The 25,632-nt window shown below is 38.3% G+C and overlaps 1 protein-coding gene across 6 annotated transcripts in view; it reads left to right on the forward strand.

The window, feature by feature from the left end:
• The window catches only part of ANO4 (anoctamin 4), a 197,082-nt gene that overhangs the window by 134,406 nt on the left and 37,044 nt on the right, over nucleotides 1-25,632 (forward strand). For all 6 annotated transcript variants that reach the window (XM_075749605.1, XM_075749615.1, XM_075749625.1 and 3 more), the window contains 7 exons: nucleotides 6,980-7,086; nucleotides 9,051-9,106; nucleotides 9,645-9,766; nucleotides 16,214-16,348; nucleotides 17,091-17,187; nucleotides 17,704-17,764; nucleotides 24,965-25,050. In XM_075749605.1, coding sequence (XP_075605720.1) covers nucleotides 6,980-7,086; nucleotides 9,051-9,106; nucleotides 9,645-9,766; nucleotides 16,214-16,348; nucleotides 17,091-17,187; nucleotides 17,704-17,764; nucleotides 24,965-25,050 — 664 coding nt within the window. The remainder of the gene's footprint in view (nucleotides 1-6,979; nucleotides 7,087-9,050; nucleotides 9,107-9,644; nucleotides 9,767-16,213; nucleotides 16,349-17,090; nucleotides 17,188-17,703; nucleotides 17,765-24,964; nucleotides 25,051-25,632) is intronic.

Genomic DNA, 25,632 nt, shown 5'->3' on the forward strand with positions numbered 1-25,632 from the left:
TTTTCATCTAGCTGGAGTTTTCATACCTAGGTCTCCAGTCTGATACAGAGGATGTCTGAAACATGCTTGCAGTACAGTCTTCATTTACGATAGCCACTTTTAAAAGCATGGAAAGACCAGATGACTGACAATGCTTACAGCGTGGAGTCTGGGGAGGAAAATAGTTAAGACCAAAACAAGCAAGGCCTGATTAGGCCTTTTTTTTGGTAGGAATTAATATTTTTTAAATACTGATGTACAGTGAACATGTGCAATTTTAGTAGATCATATTGATGGTTTTTTTCCTTCTTGCATTTTTCTTTCCCATTCAAATGGAAAAGGCCAGATGTGGAGAAAGGCTAGCTTTCAGAAAAAACTAAATTTGTGTGAAGATACACAGCTAACCATCTGCCCTCCCTCCAAAACGGGCAAAGAGGAAAACTGCAAGAATCACATTTGTGAGATGTGCCTAGAACTTCTGCAACGTGGCTTCAGGGATTATGGCATATTATAGGGTATATCACAAAATTGTCAGTACAAGAGAAGACCAAAATTCATCTTATTTCCTAAGTAATAGGAAATCTCTTTTTGGAGGAAAAAAGCTCTGCCTGGCTGAGGCAAGCATTTTGCTGGAATTGTGTGGAATACAGAATGATAATTTCAAGATGGACTTCTGAGTAGTATCTCTCTTCTGCATCCACAGCTTGGGAAGGGCTTTATTTATGCCAAAGCAGTTGTTCTGAAAATTATCAGTTACAAGAAAGCACAGTGCACAATATGTGAAAAATGTTTTCTATCAGACATGATGATAATTAGTTATTTTTCTACTACATCTTAGTTATTTTATGTAGTAAACTGCTAGTCAGCTGGGAATAGTAACAGTAGTAATTAGCTGCAATTTCTTAGATAGCTGTATACTAGCTAGGAAAATGCTTTTAATTGCTGTTTAGAGATTTCAAACTTTATATCAGGAGCTATTTCCCCCTTTTTTTTTCTTCCAAAGGCGATAAACTCTCCGGTTTAATATTAATCTAATACATAATTGAATAAACCACTTAAAAATAAATATTTATAACTTCAGTGAAAATTAGATTAAAAATTTACACAATTAGGAGGACTAGGACAATATCTGGATTAATTACGCAAAAATGGCCTTGTATACCAGAGGTTAAAGGAGTTATTCTCATTTGTACTATGTCCTCTTGTGGTACATGAGGATCTCATCCTGTATCTTTGTCAGATTTCCAAGACATGTGTCTGTCAGGGTGGAGTTACATTTTAAGCTTTCTCTGATGCTCAGAGTGGCCCTAATAAATCCCATCCCTACCAAGCTGATCTGTGCCCATGTTCCCCTGAGCTGCTTCACCCCAAGATCATGGATGGGTCTGGGAGCTGCTACCGCTGGAGACGAGGCACAGGGCTGCATGGACATTTACTTGTTTTGAACCATTCTTGTGTTTAAATACATCTACAATATAGTAGCTATATGTTTGCAAATGGATTTTTATAAGCAGGGAATCACAGTTCTGTAAGATTCCTGCTCTTTAAAAAAATCTTTGTGCAACCAAACTTGGAAACGCCCTGCAATGGGGTTTTTAAGTTCTCTCTGATTCTGGAAGTTTTCATTGCCTGGCAAACGCATGAATGAAACAGGGCATCCCTGAAAAATACATAAGGCTCATTCTATCTCAGATGAATATTCCTGAATGAACCAATTTAAATGAAGAAGTGATTTGGGTGGCAGGGTGATTTGGGGAGAAGGGCAGAAGAAGGTGGAGGAGATATTCAGCGCTTTCATGACTCTATTTTACTTTAGCAGTTTTGAGGCTGTGATGTGCCAATTCTGAAACAGACAAAGCTACCAATACCTTTTTTCTTCCCAAAGTGATCCTGTTTTAGGCACATGATGTGAAAAAGCCCTGATACCCATTAATAAACATTTTCTTTTAGATAATCAAAAAAGTCAGGTGCCGCCTTTAAAATCAGGCAAAACCAAAATAAACAGAAAGTGATAATAATATACCCATTTTCAAATAATTAAACTACAGGGATGTGTAGTAATATTCTCACTGGAATACTGCAGGCTTATCTACAGCTGATGATTTTCTTTCCGTGATGTAAAATGAGGTAAAAACCTGCTATTGCCTCAGTCAACAACAGCTAGCTACTGCCAGTGGTTTACCTGGGAGTGCAGAGGGTTGGGCATTTCTCCTGTACTAAAAAATACACTTCTAATATAGCGATTACTACTTCAGACAACATCTGTGCTTTTAGTTTGTACTGCTTCCAGCAGTAGGCGTTTGCTTGGAACGTACCTTTTGGTATGATGAGTGTCAGACATCAAATGTTTCAGTGTCTGGCGATCCCGTGGAGCACAGATGCACATTGATATGTGCATGCACACATCCTCGCTTTGTAGCTTTGGACCACGGGAGTTCAACTTTCAACTTGTACTTGCCAGTACAGCAGAAAATAGCCTTTTCCTGCCTTTTGCTTCTCCAAAATAAATTGAAAAGTAAGCTCCTTTTTTATTCAAGTGGGTGTTAGACAAAGGTTCAAGAGTTAAATCTACCTCTAAAGGGTTTGTACAACTTGCAAAATTACCGAAGAGAATGTATGAACAGGAATGCATTGGCAGTTTGTTCTTGGTTGAATTCATATTAATTTGAGGGCCTTCTTTAGATGACAGTTATCTTTGCTGTGCTTTGTTATCCATGGAAAGATAGTTTGAAATCTGCAGTTCAGAGTCTAATTAAGAAAGGTACAAATATAATTTCAAAGCAGTTAACCTTCACTGACTTTTCATGTCGCTTACAGTATGAATTTAAGAGCAATTTTTCCACTATGACATTTCTAAAAGGGACTTTAATTAAGGATCAACTCTGGAACCTTTCTTGCCAGAAGTGCTCTCATTATCTTCATTGAGATTTTCCTTTTGAGTAAGGACAGCTCACACAAATAAGACTTACAGGAGCAGGCTAATGGTTATAACTGTTGTGGAACAAATCACTGACTTTATTATCTACCTATACATTAACTTCACATGTAATAAAAGTAATAGTCTACTAATCCTTACCTATTTTTTATCTTACAAACGAGGTGACAAAGTGATCAGACCTTCAATGAACTGTCTCCTAAATAAAGCCTAAATCCTTACTGAGCCTGAAAACAATCTGTATTGCTCTTATGAATATTCAAACCCTTGTGCATACTTAAATTCTAACAAGGGCAGCAGAAACAGAACAGCTGAGGAAACTATTCCATCTGAAGGCACCAAGGGTTAAAAAGTTCTCTAGAAAGTCTCTGCCTTATGCAGTTTATAGCTCAGTAGTGTCTGATGAATGTTTATCTACACCTAGTTTGGAAATGCCTTCAGCTCTAGCCCCTGTGAACTGAAATTTGAAGGGTGAGATTCTCTATAGACTGTGAAAGACTTTCTCCGCTGAATTTCTCATTGGATGCTGTAGACCATGAAATAGCCTTGACGGTTATTCTGTGAATATGGATTTACCACCCACATTCAGAAAGAAGACAACCTGGAGCACAAAAATTTTGGAGGAAGAAACAACCATAAAGTGTGGGAGAGAAGGGTTGGTGGTAGAAAGGGAGAAGTCCTACAATGAACTGCGTGATTCTCACCTGACAAGAGCAACTCCTGTGATTTTTGAGATAAATTGAAATCTCCCTGGCATGGTCCTAATTTATGTCAACCTCTAACTGGGTTGTTGTAACACATAGTTACAACTACTTGAGATATGTGCGACCTTTCAATGGCTCCCACTCATGTCTGCCCCCTTTTTTTCCTGTGCCAGAGCTCCCTGCCCCCCTTTGTTATTGGTGATACTGCTCTTTCTGGGGCTACTCTACAGACAGTTTCACAGAAATGACCTGACTATTTGAGTTAAAGAAAAGAAAAAAAAAAAAAAAGAAAAAAAGAAAAAAAAGCTGTGATTTTTATATTCAAAATTAGGTGAGGATTATATTTAACCTTTACCACATGCAATTCCATCCCATAACAATGATATTGTGCGGGATAGTCCACGACATCCGGAGGACTCATTTTGGCACTCCTTTTTCACTTTGGAGAACTCTAGCATCTCTTCTGCATCCATTTCTCCATGAGTAATGTTGGAAAACACAGAAGGACATGTTCTTGGTTTGCTCTAGTCATCGTGAGTTCTCCCTCTCCTCTCTCCCTCCTGCCCTCAGATGCCTTTTACTGGATGGGCAGGGCAGGACCTCTGCAGCTCTTAATACTCACACATGTTTTAGGGCTGCTTCAGCTAGTTCTGGAATAGGCAGAGTTCTTCATGGCAGTTATTATACTGAGGTGTTGACATCTGCACCACAGACATATCTGGTTGTTCCTTCCCGGCCATGTGAGATCAAAAGCTGTAACAACACAGTTGCTAAGTTTACAGATGAATGTAAATGACTGAAGTGTCTGTTTGAACAAGTAGTTCTTACTGCTTTCTAAGATTGCATAATGTTTCATTTTTGCCTTTTTTCATTCATGACTCATGAAAATAGAAGTGACTAAATGCAAAAAAACCCTATTAACCTACTTGTCCAGAAAAGCTGTTGAAACAACTACCTGTAGTTGCAGTATGACATAGTCATGATAACAGATGGGCAAAATAACCTTATATGGCAAGGAGAATAGATTAACATTATTGGTGTTACCTGGATCAGTGTTGCTAGCTTCCCAGATAAGGTGATTCAATTCTCAATTGAATCCTACCAGAACTCATAGCTGAGTTAGAATGAAAATTATTGTGCTGTTTTGATTTCATAAGTTATCTTCATACTTCTTTAACATTCAATGCTGTCTGGGAGGTAAGATCTTGGAGAGGAGAGTCAGATGTTAAAAGAAAATGAAAAAAAATGGGAAAAATGGTAACTGTTCATTTCTGGTTTACTACTGTCTTTTAATTTGTTACTGCTGCTACTCAAACCACTCAATACAGAGCTCCAGCTTCAGCAGGAAATAATGCTGTTCTATCTGCTTCAGATTTTAGGTTGATTTTTTTATCTAATTTCCATAGCATTAAAACTTATGTGACGACATTATTCCTTTTTGTCAAAATCCTTCTAATACTTATTATTTGACATACTGATAATTTTCAATTAAATTTAGTACAGGCGTAGCTGTCTCAAAGATAAGCAGTCTTATTTACTTGATGAGTATCAGCAGTTTGAAATGGAATAGTGGCCCAAAATTGTGCCTCTACAGAAAAGGCAGTGACCAGTGCACACCAATTGTATATGCTGTTTGGTAGCAGCCTGTTGCTAAATCAGCACGCACATGGTTGTTAGCCAATATGTGTGAATCAAATTACTTTCAATAGGTACTGTAGGGCACATGTAGGACTTTGGGAACAGTAGAGATGTGGGAGGAAGCCAGAAGTACAGTACTGAGTAGATCATGGACATGGAAATGACCTGTGAGTATCTGGAATGGAGTGGGAAAGGAGACGTGAGATAGTAAGCTCTAGAAAACCAGATTTCATTAATTATGGTGCTCTTGGAGCAACTTGTCATTTATATCTTTACTTTGGGAATTTTTTTTACTATCTGCGTTTGAACCCAAACATAAGGAACTTACAAATTATCTTGTATGGAAAATTCAGCAGAGAATTTTGCTAATAAAGAAGGAGCATGTAGAGTCCTCAAAGTCTTGAAGCTGGACTCCTTGCCTGTTTTCCCAAATGACTGTGGAGGTGCAAAACCATGTATGATTTCCCACGGGTAAAGACTCATTCTGAAAAAAGCAGGTTTTCATTTGTGTAAAATTGGTGGTTCCCATGTTGTGCAGAAGAGAGGGTGACATAAAACCATGCCAAGCTGCCTATTAAGATGATCTCTGCTAAAGTCAGATTTGTCTAGTGTGCAGTCCTACAGGCTGATCTCTCTATGACACCTCTATGATTTTACCATTTCATTTATCAGTTTATTCAATTCCCTAGCTGTTCACCAACACAGAGGAGGAAAACAATCTTACCTCCTATCCAAAGTATTTTAAAAAAATATGAACCTTTCTATTCAGTCAGTTACTAAGGATAACATTTTAAAAAATATTTCATTTCCTCAATATATGCACAGGAGTACTTAATCAGAAAATCCATCTACTTATCTGCTTATTCAAGTGTCTAAATGACTTTCACAGTCTGTTCTGAAGCCCTACACACATCAAGCAACTGTAAGAATTCTTTAGCAGTATTTAACTGACGAGTCGAAACAGTATTTCTGAACACATATTTGCATCTTTCCAGTGATTATGATGATATGCTAAAATGTCTTGGTTTCCTTGAATATGTATATTGGGATTAAGAAATCTGTATAGAATATATTATGACAGCCAATCTAATCAATACAATATTTTTGTGGCTTTTTTTTTTTTATTTCCTCCACTCATCACAATTCTGTCTACACTGTTGAACCTGAATTCATACTTAGCTCCATAAGTAGTTTCTGAAAGATAGTTTTCTACTCTATTTTAGCTTCCAGGACCAAACATAGGAGTATATAATATTTTCCATTTATAACATAGTATTTGATTTTCAGTAAGAGTGGTTTACCAAGTAGATGTTTCCATCTGACTCTTAATGATAAAGCATAATTAAGAAGCCAGAAATAGAAATCAAATGTGAATTTCTACAGCTGCACTTACAAATCTTATGCTTTTGCAAATTTTTGTGCAAGTATTTTGTAGTTTTCAGTGAATTATCTAAAAGTGATGCTTATCATAAATGAATGCTTAAATATCTTTGATCTTTCTCCAGACTTCTCCATGTAATTCTTTGTTAGGAAATGAATACTGTTACTGACATCATCTCATCCGGTGAATCATCTCACTTAATCTGGTGTCCTTTAATCTTCCTTGCACTTGCTCACATACTGTAGATTTTTAGCGTGGTATAGAAAGTAATGGAACTCAGTATTTGCTTTAAACATGCTACTGTATATTCCTGAGATGCCCTTTCTTTGTATTTTTATATAGCTTCATCATACACAACAAAGATACTTTCTTCAATAATGCTACAAGAAGTAGAATTGTACACCATATCTTACAAAGAGTGAAATATGAAGAAGGGAAAAATAAAATTGGTAAGTTCTGAGCAACTTGCTTTTAAACATGGGTGCTAAGTCCCACCAAAAAAAAAGAGAAGTCATCTACCTGGGCTCATAACAGACTCTTTTGCTTCCTTTTTAAGCACCTCAGTTTTGACCTGTTTACATCTCACCTACTGCTGTTGTGGAGGCTTTGCCTGGAAGACCTGATCATTTCCCTGTAATATCAGGCTGCTTTCACAGTCACATATGTCACCATGTGGGATTTATCACTTCTGCAAGGAAAGAGACTGACTTAAGCAAGAAATATGTACAGATTAAGGACTCTGGAGAAGCAGATAGGCTCATGCAGAAAAGCTTTTACTCCTTCATAAAAATGTATTTGGAAGGATGGCAAGATTTGTGCTGCTGTACATCTCAGGCTGTAGGGCTTCTCCCTGGATATCTGTCAATTCCTAAGGGGGATGGAAGGTTTTGTATCTCTGTAGCTGCTGTAAGTGGAAAGGGAGTTCACCAATGAAGTCCTCAGTGCAAAGGATGCCATGTATAACTATGGGGTCACTTTCAAACAGTGGGTGATGTGGACCTTTGGAAGAGCGTATATGCAGATCCAGGAGAGCAGGCAGTGACAGAGGAGAGCTGGAATACGAAACAGTGACCCTCTTCTGTCTTGTGATACAGAACACATACTGCTTGTGTACCACATAGAGACTGGGGCATCACAAGTAGAGAGGTAATCCCCATAAAACTTTGCAACCTATTTCATTTCCCTGCTGTTTAAACTCCATCCTTCCTCAAGAGGTAGAGAAACATTCCAGAACTTCACTTGTTTCTTCCTCAGCTCCTGGGATGAGGGCAGCAATAGCTCTGAGCAATGACAGTCAGCAAAGGGGAGAGAAGAAAGGGAAGAATTCATGTGGTGCATACAGCCATTGCATTTAGCTCACACACTTGCAGTCCCTGCCTGCCTCAAGATCGCAACCTCCCTCACATATCTACTTGTGTTGTATCTATCATGTACACAACCTTGCATTGATCACTGGGCAGAGCAAAGCCCAGCTCGACTGTACAGGTTTTGCTTTTTCTGCCAGAGACTTTGGAAGAAAACATATTCTGCCAAGCAGATACTATTGCAATCACTGAAAGTGCTATTTATGTTGAATTAATACTTCTCATTGCTGTGTTCTTGCTGCTATCATTCCACTGTGAATTAGGAATCAGGATTCCTTGCCTGTTGGTCAATGGTGTTGAAATGCCTTCAGGCTGTTAGTGCCAGTATTTACTTTTGCGTTGCCTCATAGTTGTTCAGTCCTATTTTGGTCACTTTCCAAGTGAAAAGTGCCCACATCTCAGCAGTCATTCATTATTTCTCTCGAGGTTCTCATTAAAGAGGGACAAGACCTGACTGGGGGGTGTTATGGTTACTTTTTTGTGCCAAATAGTAATCCTTTTTGTTCAGGTTCAAGTACATTTTCTGGTCTTGCACTACTGCAGCCTGTCTTGTTCCTATTCTATCTGTTAGTCCAGCAGCTTTTGTAAGACATAAACTGAACATATTTTGCTATGTTGTTATCATATAGAAATTAAGATTTTCAGTTGCTTTACTGGCCTGCAGTTCAAAAATGTAAAGATCTTCCCTGAAGTTTTCAGCTCCCAAGAAATACCACCTTTCATCTAAATAGTTTCCCTAGACCATAATTTATGGGGTCAAACTTCAATCCTGGTGTGAGGTCTCTAGTTTCACTGAAGTTATGCTAAAGATGGATTTTGCAAATGAATCTTTAAACATCTGACATAATAAATGATAGATTATGATTAATATTTGAACAAATCTTTGCCTGCATTATATTTCAGTTCATCAAAATTTTTCTATATGTATCTTTTACTGCCAAGGGCCTTCAAACTTCATTTAGCCAGCATATTATGGAAATGTGTTTTGCTTTTTACTTAGCAGTTTTTCTGGTCCTATTGGTAAATAATCGGATACTTTTGATTCTTAGGTCTGAATCGATTGCTCAGTAATGGCTCCTATGAAGCTGCATTTCCTCTTCATGAGGTATTTTTCTCAGTTTTTTTTTTCTTTTTGAACAGACATTTCCCACAAAATTAATTCTTAATTGTGTAATCCTTTATTCTCAATCTTATTAATGCTATTTACTCTCTCTTGCATTCTGTGTCTGCCTCTGACATCCCTCCCATTTAGTAATTTTTTTTCTTGGAAAAAAATACTTGCTTTCTTTCTTGCAAAAAGAGATGAGTAAGGAGAGTTGTTCTGGATCTGTTCTGTAAAAATGTTTGGGTTTGATTAATCAGTATGTTTTCAGAGGGGAAAAATATCATGCAGTGTTTTTCTCTTTGATATTCTCCATTTTATAGCCTTTGTCTTGAACACTATTTATCATAAATTTCTTAAGAAGAATAATCTCAAATCTTACTAAAGTCAGAAGAAATTCTCTTTTTAATGTCATATTTAGCTTTTCATACACAAATATGAAGTTTGCATAAATTATGTTATCCATACCACTAGTAAGAGAGATTTCTTTGATATTCTTTTTTACTGCTGTTGTTCATTAATGTCCACATTTGTATTTTAGGGAAGTTACAGAAGTAAGAATTCGATAAGAACACATGGGGCAGAAAACCACAGACACCTGCTCTATGAGTGCTGGGCTTCCTGGGGAGTGTGGTATAAATACCAACCGCTGGACCTCGTGAGGTAAGACTTTCATGCTTTTAATATGTCACAGTATAGGTGCTTTGAGGATAGGTTATCTCTCTTCTGACAAAGCCATGAAAAGCTCAGTTAATTCATGTGGGATTTAAAAACTGATCCTGAGGTCATGGGAATCTGTTTCACGCATGGTGCCACTACATTCAAAGAAGTATCTGTAGAGGAGCTTGTAGGAGGAGCTGAAAGTGAAGGAAGTTTCCTTCTAGAGTTTCCTCACGCCATAATTTCTAATGAAGGTTTTGCAGAATATCTGAGAGAAAAAAAGAGAGAAACATGTGGAGGCTGGGTAGACTTGGTTGTATGTCTATCCACTGGAGGCGTTCTTTCTACTCAGAGCATGGCTTTGGTGAAAAACAGGCTCTCATCAACTAAATCTTCTTCTTGTTTTCAAAAGCAACCACAGAAGGAGCCCTGGGTGTAGTTTAATGATGCTTACAAATGGCATGAAGCAGAGCTTACCATCACTGAGTGTGCTACTGTGTTCAGCGGCACTAGTGGTAGATGGGTAGAAGCCTCTCCTACACCACCTCCCTTAAACTCAGCCCAGCCACGTCACCACAGTCTGGATTTGTATGCATCTTGGAAGCAGCCTGCAAAGAAGAAACACTGAGAAAGCTGAGACATGACTCCAAATTCTTATAGTCCTTTTAAATAACGTTTTCAAGTAGGCTTGCATGCGCTAATAGAGGATTACATATTTTTTTATGCATATATAGATAGATAGAGCCTTTATGATCATGTTGGCAGAACTATTATTGGGCATTAATGGGCTTTTTCTACTTGAAGAGAGGAATATGAAGCTACAAAGGCCTACTAATAAAGTCTTAAGATGTACTGAGACCTCTGAAGATATTGATATATTGGCCATTGGGAAGGGTTATACAGACCATGCAATTGGTCCAGCATATTAATTTCCCCTTTTGTAAGTCCTGTAACTGATAGAAACATTTGCTTTTATTGATTCTCAAAATTGTTTCCAGATGAAAGATTTGTAGAGGGTGGCCCTGGAGACAGACAGTGTTATTGATTAAAGCCGTATAAAAACTATCCATTTCATAAAATGGGAGGTGTTCAATTTCCATGGAGAAAAAGTTCACAGAGAAATACAATAAAAAATTTTTACTGAGTCATGTAATTTTTAAAATGCTTTAGAAAACAAAGTAATGTATTTGTACCTCATAATTTAATTCTGAAAGCTTCTTATTTCTTTTTTAATACTCTGGCCTGGACAGAAATATGGAATTTTTGTCAAATTACACTATGGAAATTGTTGATTTACAGAGGAGCCAACAGTTATATTGAAGTTGGTTTTTTTTTTAATTTCCCAGTATACAATAAGATATTAATGTCACATGTATAAACAACTTATCTCTATGATGTTTCTTAATCATTTGTCCATGGTGGTCAAGGCTTATGTTCTTAATCAACATTTCTTGTTTGTGAAAGTGCTGTTGAGCCAATATTTGGGGTTTGGATTGATTTGGTTTATGAATATGAACAATCAGGCATCCGGAAGGTTTTTTAAGTATGAGAATAAATGGTAACAGAATGAGCAGAATTAGATATGTAATTGTTCTGGACCTTGCTAGCAGCCTTCTTGAGTAGCCTGGGTTTGATGTTTAAGATTTTGTAAGGTGCTTTAACTTTTCATCAGACAGTGACATCCACCAATTTTTTCACAGCTATTTTACGAAAGAAAAAAAGCAATCAAAATAGCAGACCCCCTAGCTGAGGTCCTGCGTGTCCTGTGGTGGTTCAGACCAGGTGTTTACCCAAATAAGAAGCGTGCAGGAGGAGCTGTGAGGCTCCCTGAGCACTCACAGCAGCGTGAGCCTCGATAGCCATCGAGCTCAGCAGGGTTCAAAGCTGCAGCCCCAGCTCAGCCTGCTGTTTGCTGCCTGGGGCGCACCTATGGCTGCAATGAAGTCACTGAAGGAGGGGTGACATGAAAGAAGAAGAAATGCCTTTTTCTTCTCACTTCACAGATGCTAGATCTCTCGCGTTTCCTTAGCTCCTGCCAAATCTTTCCTGTATCTAGTGAGCTGGAGATTTTTCCTTGAAGATCTCACAACACCAGCAAGACCCGTTGTTCATTTCACTCGGAAGTATCACAGCATGCATACATTAAACAGAAGCTTTTTTAGTACCAGTTCTGCAGCAGGAGCAGGTGTTTTCCCATACCAACAGCTACATGGGATGTGCTTGAAGGGAGTAGTGTTGCCATCTGTACAAAAGGACTGGATGGATATTAATTCTTCCACAGACATCTGGCCAGAACTTACTGCTGCTAGCTGACATTCCCCTTTACTATATGCTTTAGAAAGGCTAAGGAGTAAATTAGATGTAGATAATATAATTATCTCATTAATAGATATGATATTTCCACCTCAAAGTCAAGTTGCCACAATGTTAAGCAAAATTGCTTATACTTTTTTGCTGGTTTACTTTTTTCCTTAGCTGTTGAAATTTGGTGCCACCCAGATTTCATTTCTCATCAGCTGGCTGTTATGGAGATACTAGTCACTAGAAATAAATGAGCAAAAGTCATCTGAGGGGAATTGCATGATTCTGCTTTCACTCTTCTTTGAAACACGTGGCAGTATGAAGGTGCAGACTTGGCACAATTGCAAAGGCACTCTTATTAATCAATAGATGTGGTACATGATTTTAATACACTTCTGTTGAATTTAGTATCCATAGTTACTTTACAAGAATAATTTAAGATCCTCAGAATTGATAGCAATTGGAAAGAGGCAGGACTTACTATATTTATATGCTCTGGGACCACATAAATCAATGGAAACAGTTGCAGTGATTCCTGGGGGGTTTGGATCACCTCCTTCACACTTCTGTGCATAGCTGCTTCCCTCTAGGTTGTGGACAAATTGCTCCTGCTGCTGCTCGTGCACGTTATTTACGGGACAAAAAGGCAGGGAGAAAACTGTATTTATAAAGTGATTGAAAGCCACCTAAATGACCCTGAAAGCAAAAGTAATGCCTGAGTAACTTGCATTTTACTCCATGTTTACATTAAATGACTTGATTGCAAGCTGACAACTCCCTTTCAAACTCCTGTCAAGCCTTCCTCCCCACCCCATTGCTCCTGACATAATATGAGGTCTTCATGTGTCCAAAACACCTGTTGGAAAGCTCTGGCTCCCTCACAACTTGTTTCTGTGATGTAAAAAGTTCTGTAGAGGATTTAATTCTGACATAGAAAAGGATTAATGAAGATAAACAGGTTCTTGGCTTGAGTCCAAACCTGTCTCTATTCTAGTTCCATGACTTCCTTCTAGGCATCCTGAAGGCAAAAGGTTATATAATGAAGGTCATCAAACACAGAAGAATCCAATATCACGTTTTATGGGTCTGAAATCAGACTTTGTAGCTTAATACTTTTCAAAAATGTGCCTTATTTATAACTACTGAGATTGAAATCTTGGCCCAGTTAGGTCAGTGATAGTTCTACTGTTGGAATTGGTTGAGGGGAGAGACAGTTCACTATTTAAGTTGAGTGATATTGGAGGGCTAGTATGCACGCCAGCATAAAATTGAGAAGCTGAAATTATTTTTTTATTATTATTCTAATGGTACAGCGTAGATGAGGATAGGAGAGATGGATTATTCTATTAGGTGCTTGGAGGTTTTTATGTCTCTGTGGTTTAGGTTAATTGTGGAGTAAATTTTCTATGGGAGAACCATCAAAGACAAAACATTTTTTTCTATTCTTATTAACAATCTGAAAATTGTAATAAGTTAGCAAAGTTAACAAAAATGCAAATGTTATCAATGCTGGAAAATTTCAAAGAGGCCTTCCATGAACAGAGTGATAACAGGTGAAATTTTAGGTATCAGTAATTCACAGTGATGCACCCTAGAAAAAAAAAAAAATCCCTGGAATTCTTCATGTACATTACTGAGTTCTGGCTAAAATGCCAGCATGTAGGTAAGAGAACTGCCATCACTGTGGAGAACTATATGAAATTTCTGTTCTATACATAGCGACAGTGAAGAAACAAAGAGCTTGTTCTTTGTGTTTGGTGCAACTTGAAAATGTGGCAAAGGTGTCTCTAAACCATCTTCATCTCCTGAGGGTCATGATCGTCCAGGCTAACCCAGTTATGGATTGGAATAAATGTGGAACTGCTCTGAATATGGCACCTAGGAAGGTCTCCAAAGACCTTGTTACAGCCATAGTTTGTTTCTATAGCACTCAACCTAGTGGTATCTGAGCAGAGACTTACAGAAGAAATATGCTAACTATGGGGCCAGAAGAAATGAAATATTAACTTGATCCTGATGCAAATTAGAGCAGTACAGCCTGTGGAATACTAGCTGTGAAGCAAAGGGCAATAGTGGAAGATCGAGGCTGTTTGTCCATATTTAAACCAATATGTATCGAAGTACTGTCAACATCCTGCACTGATTTTTAAAACCAGGCTCACAAATAGCCTCAGATGCCTTTTCCTTACATTGCAGAGGTTTGGGTTGCTCCCCATCATGTCCTTTCTTCTTTATACACACACTGAACCTTGCTAGGTTCATCTAGGATGAAGCTTTTTGATCTCTACATCAAAAAAGAGTACTATGATTTGCACCATTAGATGGAAAGGTTCAGCAGTATAGGAGATGAAGTTTGTCATGAATGTTTGTCAACTAGGGGGATGGAACAAGGAAGCATTTATCCTTGAATGTAGGGAATGAAATGAAATGAAAAAATAAATCTTGATGAATGTTAGGTTTACTTCACCACTTTGAACTATGTACATGGAGAAAAATAGGTCATAAAAATTCAGTCGAAGTAAGCTCAAAATGTGAGCTTGCCTTTTTGGAGGAGCAGGCACAGCTTGATATCCTAGGTGTCAGGAGAATAATTAGGCCAAAGGGTTCACTAACTCTATTAAATCAGGGCTCAAAAAGCAGTTTCCAGCATTTCTTTTTACAACCAGACCTGCTGCCCTTGTCAGAACTGAGTATGTTATCATTAGCTTACTACCTCTTTAGCCTGTAAATTTGAGTGTCTGTTGAATGACAGAAGAATAAAACCAGCTTGACAATATTTGCCTTCTCATACAGAGCTGGTAAACTCAAATGATAATAATCAGTGTAGGTCAGTATCATTCAGCAAAGCATGAACTCAGCCCAAGCAGATATTGCTCACACGGGAAAATTTTTATACCCATTTGAAAATTGATGATTTTGTCCATTCCAGACCAAGTGTTTCTTTCTCTTCTCCACTGCCTCCATCCCTAGAGCCCATCATGAATCTTTTCCTCCTCACTGTGACAGTTTGACCAAAGATGTTTTCTGGTAGTATAAAGGAGCCAGCGGTGCTGGCTCACTGCATTCTTTGTCTCTGGACAGATCAGAAGTTGCATCATTAGTGTAAAAGTGGGTTTTCATCAGCAACTATTCTCAAATTCAGTTGATATGCAAGTTTAAGTTGTCTGCAAAGTCTCTGAAGTGCAGGAATATCATCTTGCCTCATTCTTTAAAGCTAATCTTGCAAATAATCTCCTAAAATCTTCATTGTAATCATGATAATTGCGTATTGATTTGTAAAGCATCCTAATCTGATCATCAGCCTACTGTGCTGACAAAACCATCAAACACAGGACAATGCATGAGCCTGCTCCTCTGCTGATGAATTCAGCAGGGTTTTTTGAGTGCTTGGTGTATTCTTTAACAGACAAATAAAGGTTTGGTTGTGTGTTAAATAAGGAGGAAAAATGAATATATAGCTAATGAATATATAGCAAATATAGCAAATAGGAGCTCTCTGACCACTTTGCTGTTAGCTTTTAAGCAATATAGCTAACTAATTCAGACTGCTTTCCTCAAATCAGTGCAAGATGATACATAAAGACATTTCTTGGACCTCACTTGCATTTTACTTTCCACTTGTGGTAGAATCATGAGATTAGTTTTCCAGGAACTGAGCTAAGAAAAGAAATAATCAAATTAAAATAAACTGGATTGGAGAATAACCTCTGGTTAATTAATTTCTTAGAAATAATTTGGACCCAAATACTATTGCTGTTATACCACTTTTAGGGATGAAACCGATATCAATTGCAATTATTTGGTAAGTACAGTTACACAGCCAAAAGACAAAGAAAGCCATCAATTTCCCAAATACAAAGAACTAGCTTTTATAATGAACTCAGTGTTTCCTTTCTGAGGTCTCCACTCATCTCACTGTAAACTGTGGTTAGTGAATATTTAAATTCATTTTTAAGTTCATTCATGAGGCAGGTCCCTCAGTGTGGATTTAGAAGCCTGGTTGCAGGCTTTTTCTTCAGCAAATTCTGACTCTGCTCTCTAATTTTTCTCTTCAGATATGACAGAAATATTTATTTTCTATTAACAAGTGAGATTAAGCAGATTTATTCTAATTAGCAGGTAACTTCAATGTGTTGTATTTTAAAACAGACGGTACTTTGGTGAGAAAATTGGGCTGTACTTTGCCTGGTTAGGCTGGTACACAGGGATGCTCTTCCCAGCTGCCTTCATTGGATTGTTTGTCTTTTTGTATGGAGTCACCACTTTGAACCACTGCCAAGTCAGGTAATGTGGGCACTTTTATAAAGGAAATTACAGCTGTGGGTTATTATGAATAATTTAAGAGTTCTTCATACGAATTGTTAATTATTTCATTTTGAACTGTTGAATGAATACTTGGGAAAAGACTGTGCTTGATTCTCATAAGGTATCCAGTATCGAGCTTCCCTTGTTTTGTGTTCCTGAATTGGGATGGGGGGCAATGTTTGTTGCCCAGCTCTGGTTCCTGATGGTGCTGGCAACTCAGCATGAAGTAGGGAAAAAATAGGGCTCCTTCATTACTGGTGTAACAGGCCAGCAGAAGAGTGGGGAATTTTCACTCTTTTCAAGGCCTTTCCCAGGGCGGCGGGAGGCGTTCTTCAGATGAAGAACCCCCCAGGACCTTCTGCTGAGTTCTTGCACACTTAAGACAAGTCGCAAGAATAAGTCAAACTTAATTTTATCTGCAGTCATCCTCACCCTCCTCCTACCAAAGGTCACTTCTGACTCAAGGAGAAGCTGGAAATGGTAAAGCAAAACTGCTAGGCTGGCCCTGAAGAACTGTCCTCCGCAGTTTTAACTGTGAACTCTGAAGTCTTAGACAGTCAACAAATACTAATTATACACATGCAGTTATGAACATCTTGGCTTCAGTTACAGAACCAGTATTGTTCAATAAGTCACTGAATCTTAGTGAACCTTATCAATCCATGTTAAGACTGATTGTTGTGCATCAAACTATTAATTTTTATCTTTTCTATTTTTCCAGTAAAGAAGTCTGCCAAGCTACAGATATCATCATGTGTCCTATATGTGATAAATACTGTCCCTTCATGAGGTTGTCAGACAGCTGCGTTTATGCCAAGGTACATTTTAAATTATGCAAATAGAAATGCTTTCCTGGTAAAAGCATTAATTTTGCTTTTTGCATTTGTCTTTAGTGAGCTGGAGTAGATAAAATCTTGAAAGGACAGATCAAGTTCAGCCAATATTAACATTCATTGTCTTTTACCAAGACTTAGTTTGGGTTGTAAAACACTTGAATGCAATTTGCACTTAGAGATTCAGCAGTCCCAGAGGTTGTGTCCTAGATGCATGTGCTACGGTGTCCTTGGCATCAACCTTTATCTTATGATCCATCCTTTGTACGTGGCTCCATAAAATGAATGCTTTGGGTCTGAAATGATGCTCACACAGGGGTCAGTCCCTTGCCAGGCTGGCAAATAGTCCTGTCAACTGACAGGTGCGTTTCACATGTCAAGGGAAGGATACGCAAGATTGTCAGGCCAGCTGCACTCATGATCACATTAATTTTATTAGATGAAAATAGAAAATAAAGCCTTATTATCACAAATTGATCACATTATTCATATATCCCTCAGGTAACCCATCTTTTTGACAATGGAGCTACTGTCTTTTTTGCTGTTTTCATGGCGGTGTGGGGTAAGTTTTTGTTTTGATATTAAGTAATTAAACAATCTTTTTCTTAAAGATTGTGATGCAACATAGGCCTTTATAATTTCCAGCACACTTCTTTCAGTCACTGAGAAAACAATATAGGCTTGATTCTTTTATGTTTCAGAAAAAGGAAGATGGAAGTGCTTGAAATCAGGTTTTTATGTGATAATAATTTTAATTAAAATAAAAACATGAATACAGTATGTACTGTCTATGTAGATAGGTATATTTTGGGGGGGGGGGTTGTAATTGTTTTTCAATCTGTTGGCACTGAGGCCTTTTCTCTGTTACTGTTTAGAGCTTCTCTTAGCTTAGGGCAGCTCAGTTTAGTGTCTGTAGTAAAATGAATTAATGTATTATTTTCCCCACCTTTCAGAAAGGCAGTAAAGCTTAAATACATGTAAGCTGGCTGTAATTAAAGCAAAACTCTGATGAAATAAATGGAAGATTTAGTTGAATGACACATTGATCCGAGAATGGTCTAACTGTTGCCATGGAGGCTGAATTTTGCCCATAGGACAGTTCTATTTCTGGTTCAACTATTTTTCCTACTGTGGTCTTGTAGGCAGAATTGAAGGCAAGAGGAAACAATAATTTCTGGCAGCACAAAAAGTCTTTCAAATGTGCCCTGAGCATGCCCAGGCTCTTAGCTGCTACCATGCCAATCTGAAAGAAGGTTAACACCTTTAGAAAATGGCTCAATGAGGTGCCTCAGAAATGGCATCCGGGTGCTTGAGCTATCCTGATTTAGCCATTGTTCTCCTATTCTTACTCACACATCTCCAACTGCTTTGGAAAGGTGTCCAAGTAATTCCTATAATCTCCATTTTAAACTGCAAATCTCTTTACTGAGCCACAAGAGATATCCAGGTGGTGACATCAAAGCCATCAGGACAACATAGATTAGCCTACCAGTCTATCTCAGTTCCTTCCTCCAAAGCTATGTTTTTATCTTAGTTAACTAATTAAATTAGGTCATATACCAATCAAGCCTATTCATGCCATTTCATGTAATATTGACAGGACTAAAATATTGCAAATTACATTAAGGAAAAAATCCACATAACATACAGATTTTATATTTCTCTTTGGTATTTCAGCTATGTTTTAGAGCTACACTAGAGCTAAGAATCACCAAAAATTTTCTAAGCCTTAAAGATTTTTTTAGATTTTTTTTACTCACTTTTCCAACCTCTTTATGTGCTTGCTGAAGTTGAGAATTTCCAAGACAGTTTAGAGGCAGGGACTTCCATCTTAGCTAAGAAAATTGATGGGTTAACATTGTTGAACATGTATGTCACTTGTTCCTTACTGCTGGTGATCATGTCTTTGGAGTGCAGCTTTTTGTTCCTCCTTAACAGTAACACTGCTTTGAGGAAATAGCTGTGCTCACAGCATTGCACCTGTGTCTTAGCGCTGCCCAGAACCAGGGCTGTAGGAAAAGCAGCTCAAGGTAAGGGGAGTCCCTCACTCAGGTAACCATGCCTGGTCCTGCCTTGTGGTCACTGCCTGGGAGAAGGCTGAGCAGGCTGAGCATGCCTGCCTACAAAACGTTGTAGGTTCTCTCTCTTTCCTGCGTCTAGTTGGCAGGAGCTGCACTTCACTATGGTTAGCATCACCTTCCTCCCCCTTCTTCATCATCACTGGAAGACTCCCAGACCCAATTGCCTCTGGGGATATCTCCCCACCAGCCTGCCAGGACTAGGAAATGCCCATCCATGCATGTCCAGCACCTAAGCCTACAGAGAGATAAGAAATAATAAATGCTGCCCTCTGGATGATTTGTCTAGTGGAGAAGAGACTATAGGACATTGGCTGTGGTGAGAGCTTTCCCCACCACTTCTGTTGTCTTACACTGTGCTTGTGAGCTTGCCACCAAGAGAGATGTAGGGGCAGCAACATGAAGGAGGCTGTGAGTGTAGGGTAATGGTTTGGGGAATGGGGCGATCCTATGGCTCCACCCAAAATGTAGTTTCTTAAATATGACTTTGCTGAGACAACAGTGAGATTGTGGAGATATTTTCCATACAGTTAGGGCTAAATCAGCATTAGAACAAGGAAAGCCACACTTCCCAGGGATTTTCTGGTACTGTATTTATGAGTTGGCTTACCGCATGTCTTAAATGGATTTTCAGTCTGCAGTAAGCCCATTGGCAGCTGCAGGCATTACCATCATCTCAGTAAATTGTAAGGAAAGAGAAGAAACAATGATAGCAGTTTGATTGTGGAAATGTTTTTTTCTGTCAGCATGAAACAACTGCAAGTGCATGACAAATTGGCTGTGAAAAGTTCAGCCTTCTAGATGATCCAGTTTGACAGACACTAGCACATAAAATAATGATGGCAGTGCTTTTAAAAAAGAGAATGAAAGCAAAAAAAAAAAAAAAGGCAGCTAGAATTGTGTTACCTCTTTAGCCTGAGCTTAGCCACTGTCTTATTATCTAAAGTACCTTCTTTATTGTCTTTAGATCCATTAGTGAACTCCCATCTTGAGGAAAAAGCCTCAGCTGGGGGTTTGCGAAACCAGGAGTGGTCAGGTTGGGCTTTCCAGGAAGAGGTGATCTGTGTGGTGTTTTCCTCCTTTTACTCTAAAGACATCTTTAATTGATGGACAAAGTGAGTTGCTCACTTTTTAAAATAGAAATAAAATGCGTCTCCAAATGATGAGCAAACTGCTGGGGCCAGGCTAGCAAGAGGAATTGTCATGACTAATATCAGTATGAGCTGCTTGATTTGTGGAGCAGTAATGAGCCTCGCTGTAGGACTCTGAAGCACAAGGACCCATCTTTTGTAATGCTTCATTGTGGGATAAGTGGGTCCCATCAAAGTTAGGTTTGAATTGTCAAGCACACCGGGAGATATTGGAATAGAAACACACTTTTCTTCAAAAAATATATTGACCCATCACCTCACTTACTGTATTTCTGCCTGCTTTAAGCAAAGTTCTGTGTAAGAAGTAAAAGTAATTGATATAATAGGAAAAAAATATGATATTTACTAAGGTATACCCAAAAGACATAAGACTTAAGACAACTTTCATTTTAAACTGATGTAACAGAGGACAAAAGATAGTCTCCCTTCAGTACACTGAAGGAATTCACTGGTAGTTTGTATAAGCTTTTCTGTATTGGAGCTTCTGCTGAAAAGAAAAACCTTTTCAAAAGGATTGAAGCTATAAATCTGTGTGGTTTATAGGAAACAGTAAGTCCCTATAAACACTAATACTGTTTTTTATTGGTGAACAGATTATCATTGATGCTCACTGAGATGTTGTCATCTCAGAAGCTGGAAAAAAATTTCCTTTTGAGAATCTCTAGTCTTGATAATATTTTCCAGCTGTTCAAAGCTTTCACAAAGAGGGAAGCAATAGCAATTTTTTTGTGTGTTTCTGTGCTAGAGGGAAACACCTACACTTTACCCTTTATGTATGCCTTGAGATATGTCGAGCTTGATGAAAAGGTAGGTCCCATTTCTAGGAAAAACTCCTCTCTTTACTGTCTGAATTGGATTCTTACTAAAGAGAGAAAATGAGAGAAAGTCATTCATTCTAAATAAATGGTGACATTCAAAGTGCAGAAAAAAATCATTCTCAGAAAAAAAATCTAGGTAAATTTGATAATCAGTTCACTCACAGCATGTTGCTATAAAATTAGATGGAATTGTAGCTTTTGCTTTTCCAATTGAAGTTCTGGGCAAACTAGTGCAAAGATGTCTAGATGTTTCCTGAACCTCAGTAGCAAAGTTCTGTACCTGTCCAACAGGAGAATCCAGCTGTTTATCATTTCTAATGCTTTGCTAGAAACAAGGTGAGCTAAGGGTAGTTTCTCTGTCTCTGCATATTTTTGGGGGACTAAGGGACACAAGAAAAGTCCTTTTTGCCATTTCTTCTTGTCTCCCTAGAAGCATGTTTCCTTTGATAAAGGAAGTAGCTTTAGAATACTTGATGAAAGGCAAAGTTGGGAGGGGAAAAAAGGCCTCGCATGAAGACTTTAACATTTTTTTTCAAGCAATAAGAAATGCCATCATAAAACATTTTTTCTAAATATTTCAGTTAGTCTAATAAAAGATATTACTTTCCTACAACCTTGCCTCTAGCATAAAACATTCACATTGATCTTCTCTCTGAGGAGACAGAATTTAAGGAGATTCTTAAGCAATATTCCTGGTATATAGAATATATTCCAGAAGTCAGGATATATTAAATGGTGTTCTGAAATACAATAGGGAGAGGATTTCTGATAGAAGGTCAAGATTAAGCTATTTTCTGTGAGAGGGCCATTTGCATTACTAGGTAAGTTCACAACTTGTTTCAAAAGCATCTGAGGAGATGATGTTAAGACAACTGTTTGTACAAGTGGATGTTGAGGACTGAGCTGCAAGGTTGAGCTCTGAAGCAGGGCAAGCATAGTATAGAAAAAGCTAGCAAAAGACCAGGGAGTTAATGTGTCACAGTTTAACCCCAGCCGGCAGCGAAGCACCACGCAGCCACTCACTCACTTCCCCCCGGCGGGATGGGGGGGGAGAATCGGAAAAGTGAGAAAACTCATGGATTGAGATAAAGACAGTTTAACAGGTAAAGCAAAAGTCGCACGTGCAAGCAAAGCAGAACAAGGAATTCATTCACCACTCCCCATCGGCAGGCAGGTGTTCAGCCATCTCCAGGAAAGCAGGGGTCCATCACGCATAACGGTTACTTGGGAAGACAAACACCATCACTTTGAACGTTCCCCCTCTTCCTTCGCCTTCCCCCAGTTTTATATGCTGAGCATGACATCATATGGTAAAGAATATCTCTTTGGTCAGTTGGGATCAGCTGTCCTGGCTGTGTCCCCTCCCAACATTTTGTGCACCCCCAGCTACTCGCTGGTGGGATGGGGAGAGAAACAGAAAAGGCCTTGGCTCTGTGTAAGTGCTGCTCAGCAGTAACGAAAACATCCCTGTGTTATTAACACTGTTTCCAGCACAGATCCAAAACACAGCCACATTCTAGCTACTGTGAAGAAAATTAACTCTATCCCATCCAAAACCAGCACATAAGGCCAATGAGAAATTCAAAATTCCAAGCAGGATTTTTTGAGAATTCTCAGCATCTGGTTTAAACACACCAATTGCAAGATGGGAGAACTAGAAGTACAACTGTGTCCTGTTGAGCTGTCAAAGTCAGAAAAGAATGCTGAAGTGTGATATAGGTTATTAGTGATTACTTGACTAGAAAAGAAGCAGAGAAATTTCAAAGGCAGTACTTTTTGGAAGACCTCAGTAGTACAGTGAATCAATCAAAGATCGTTATTTATAGCACATTTTAAAATATCTAGCAAGGGAAAAGTGCATACTGACCTGGATAGAGGGAGAAAAGTGTAGCACTCTAAAAGCTAAAACAGCACCATGCAGAACATCCTATTTGCTACTTAATGATTTGAAAATAGCTTTCTAAAGAAGCTTCAGGAACTGCACATACTTATTCTGACAGGTGCTAAATATACTAAATATAATATGTATAGATTCCTCACTCCAGGTGTGTGAAAAACAAGACAAGAAGTACAGTTCAGCACAGACATATCTGAGAGGTTCATGCCTGTGGACTCATACGCCCACTTGAGCTGTGCTTGCAGCTGCTTTTTGGAATGGAAACAGAGTGGTAGTTATCAATCAGACTTGTTTCTCCCAGGTCTCCAGAAAGTGCAGGGCTACTTGTTTAGCTTGTAGAAAATAATTCAATATGAGCTGATAGGAGAAAAGCAGCTCCACCAGAAGACAAGTCAAGGAATGAACAATGTGGTGGTTCAGCAGCAGCGGAGCCTCATTAGCACTTACTAGTTTTGCTGATCTCAACCAATCATACTGCAATTATTACAAAAATTCATAGAAACGTTAGGCTCAGGAGATTGAATTGATTTTATTAGATTAGATCAAAGCAGCTGGTTACCTGGTGTAACACAACTCCAGCTTTCAGAAAAAGGCTGACATGATATATGAAAATGCCTTCAAACCAAATAGCTGTGTCCTTAAACATGCTTTTGATATCTTACCTTATCTGCTTGCAGTGATCATTTTCTAAGCATGTCTTAGCTGACTAATACATTAGAATATAATAATTCTTACTGGCTAAAAATGCGCTTTCACCAAACTGATGCCAGTGCTTAGTATCGTTATCACGTTGTTATCAATATGCTGCAGTAGGGCAGATGATAGTCCATTAAGGAGATGCTTTTAAGACTGACCGTGGAACATATTGCCAGGCTATTGTGATGCTGTTACAGCTGATACTGTGCTAGCTCATGAACAGAGAGGTTTATGTTCTCTGTGGTTATCAGCCCAATGCTTTTCAGTGAGCAATAAAGGGAAGAGCCAAACCTCACAGTGGGAGAGAAAGCCTTTCTATCGATTTGTGTTAGCTTTAGGCAGCTTCTACATTCTTTTAACAAAACAAATTAAAAAACCAAAACTGTAACCATAAATAGGCTCAGTATTAAGCTCCAGAATGTGAACATATTATTTTATGACTGCTTCCTTGATTGTTCTTTCCATCACAAAATGGAAACAGTCATGTACAGGCATATTACACTATCTTGACCTCTGTCAATAAGGGCTGTACAACACAGAATGTTTACTTGTCAGATGTTAACGCCACACCACATGTATACATGTATACACACTCATGTAGTGTAAAAAAAATGGTCTGGATTAGAAAGGCGTAAGACTAAAGTTCCCATTTCCTCAGAAGTACTCTACAAATTTGCATATGTGCTGGAATGTGCTTCCTGGGGGTTCTGGTTTCTGTGTATTGTAAATGGTCTGCAATGAAGGAAAGTTACTGTTTTATCTGCAATAGCCCCAAGAAACCTTTAGCTTCATCAGAAATCTGCTATATCTAGTAACGATGACTCACAGGAACAATTTTATTCTTTGAGAATCCTCCCTTGGTTGGTTAGAAATTAAACATTATCATTTAGCACTAAATGAAATCTCTAAAGCCTCAATCATACTTGAAGCAAGCAAAGTAATCCTTAGAAAGCAATGCTTTCGAAAGCAGTTTTGATCATCAGCATGATTTGCTGTTCAAAGGAACCCATTTATGCAAAGAAATGAAAATAATGTAAGAGCTTCATTCAACAGTTTTGTGATAGTAGTTAACATTTTCTTGACTTAAAAATAATTTTGTATTTTCTTTCTATTTTGCTCCAGCAACTGTTTTTCTGGAGTTTTGGAAAAGAAGGCGAGCAGTAATTGCTTATGACTGGGACTTGATAGACTGGAAGAAGAAGAGGTTGGTATAAAAAAATGTACTCCTTAATCTTTAATACAAAAAAATTTGGTTAAAAATGTAACATGTTTTTCTTTTGGATTTATTTTCAATTCATTCTTCAAATCTTCATGAACTAGGAAATAAGCGTTTTCTCCTCAGATGTTTCATCTGGATGTGAGAAACTTTCCCTAGGCCAAACTGTCCTCTCTTTTTACACTTTTGTAAATCTAAATTAATTTCAACATATCACTGGCTCTCATTATGGGAGATTTCAGGGGAAAAAATGCACTTTGGGGGAAGCTAACCAATTTTTCTTTTGAATCCAAGGAAATTCTTGACAGCCCAGGGTACGATGAATTTTGGAAAATGAGCTTTTATCTATTCTTTTAGATAGCCACAAAGAATATTGATGGAGAGAAAGCCTTGTGAGACTTGTACAAGCTTCTGAACGTTCAGGTGCTGGTTACCTAAGTATACAGTCCTGCGGAGAGACTGAGAGAGATGAATCAACTCAAAGGAATTAATTCATTGTCTGTTGGTAGAGGAAATCCCCCAGGGAGGAAACTAAACAGTGAAAAAATATCCTTAACATTTTCTGTGGTGGTTA

The sequence above is a fragment of the Balearica regulorum genome, chromosome 1, assembly GCF_011004875.1.
Source record: "Balearica regulorum gibbericeps isolate bBalReg1 chromosome 1, bBalReg1.pri, whole genome shotgun sequence".
NCBI lineage: Eukaryota > Metazoa > Chordata > Aves > Gruiformes > Gruidae > Balearica > Balearica regulorum.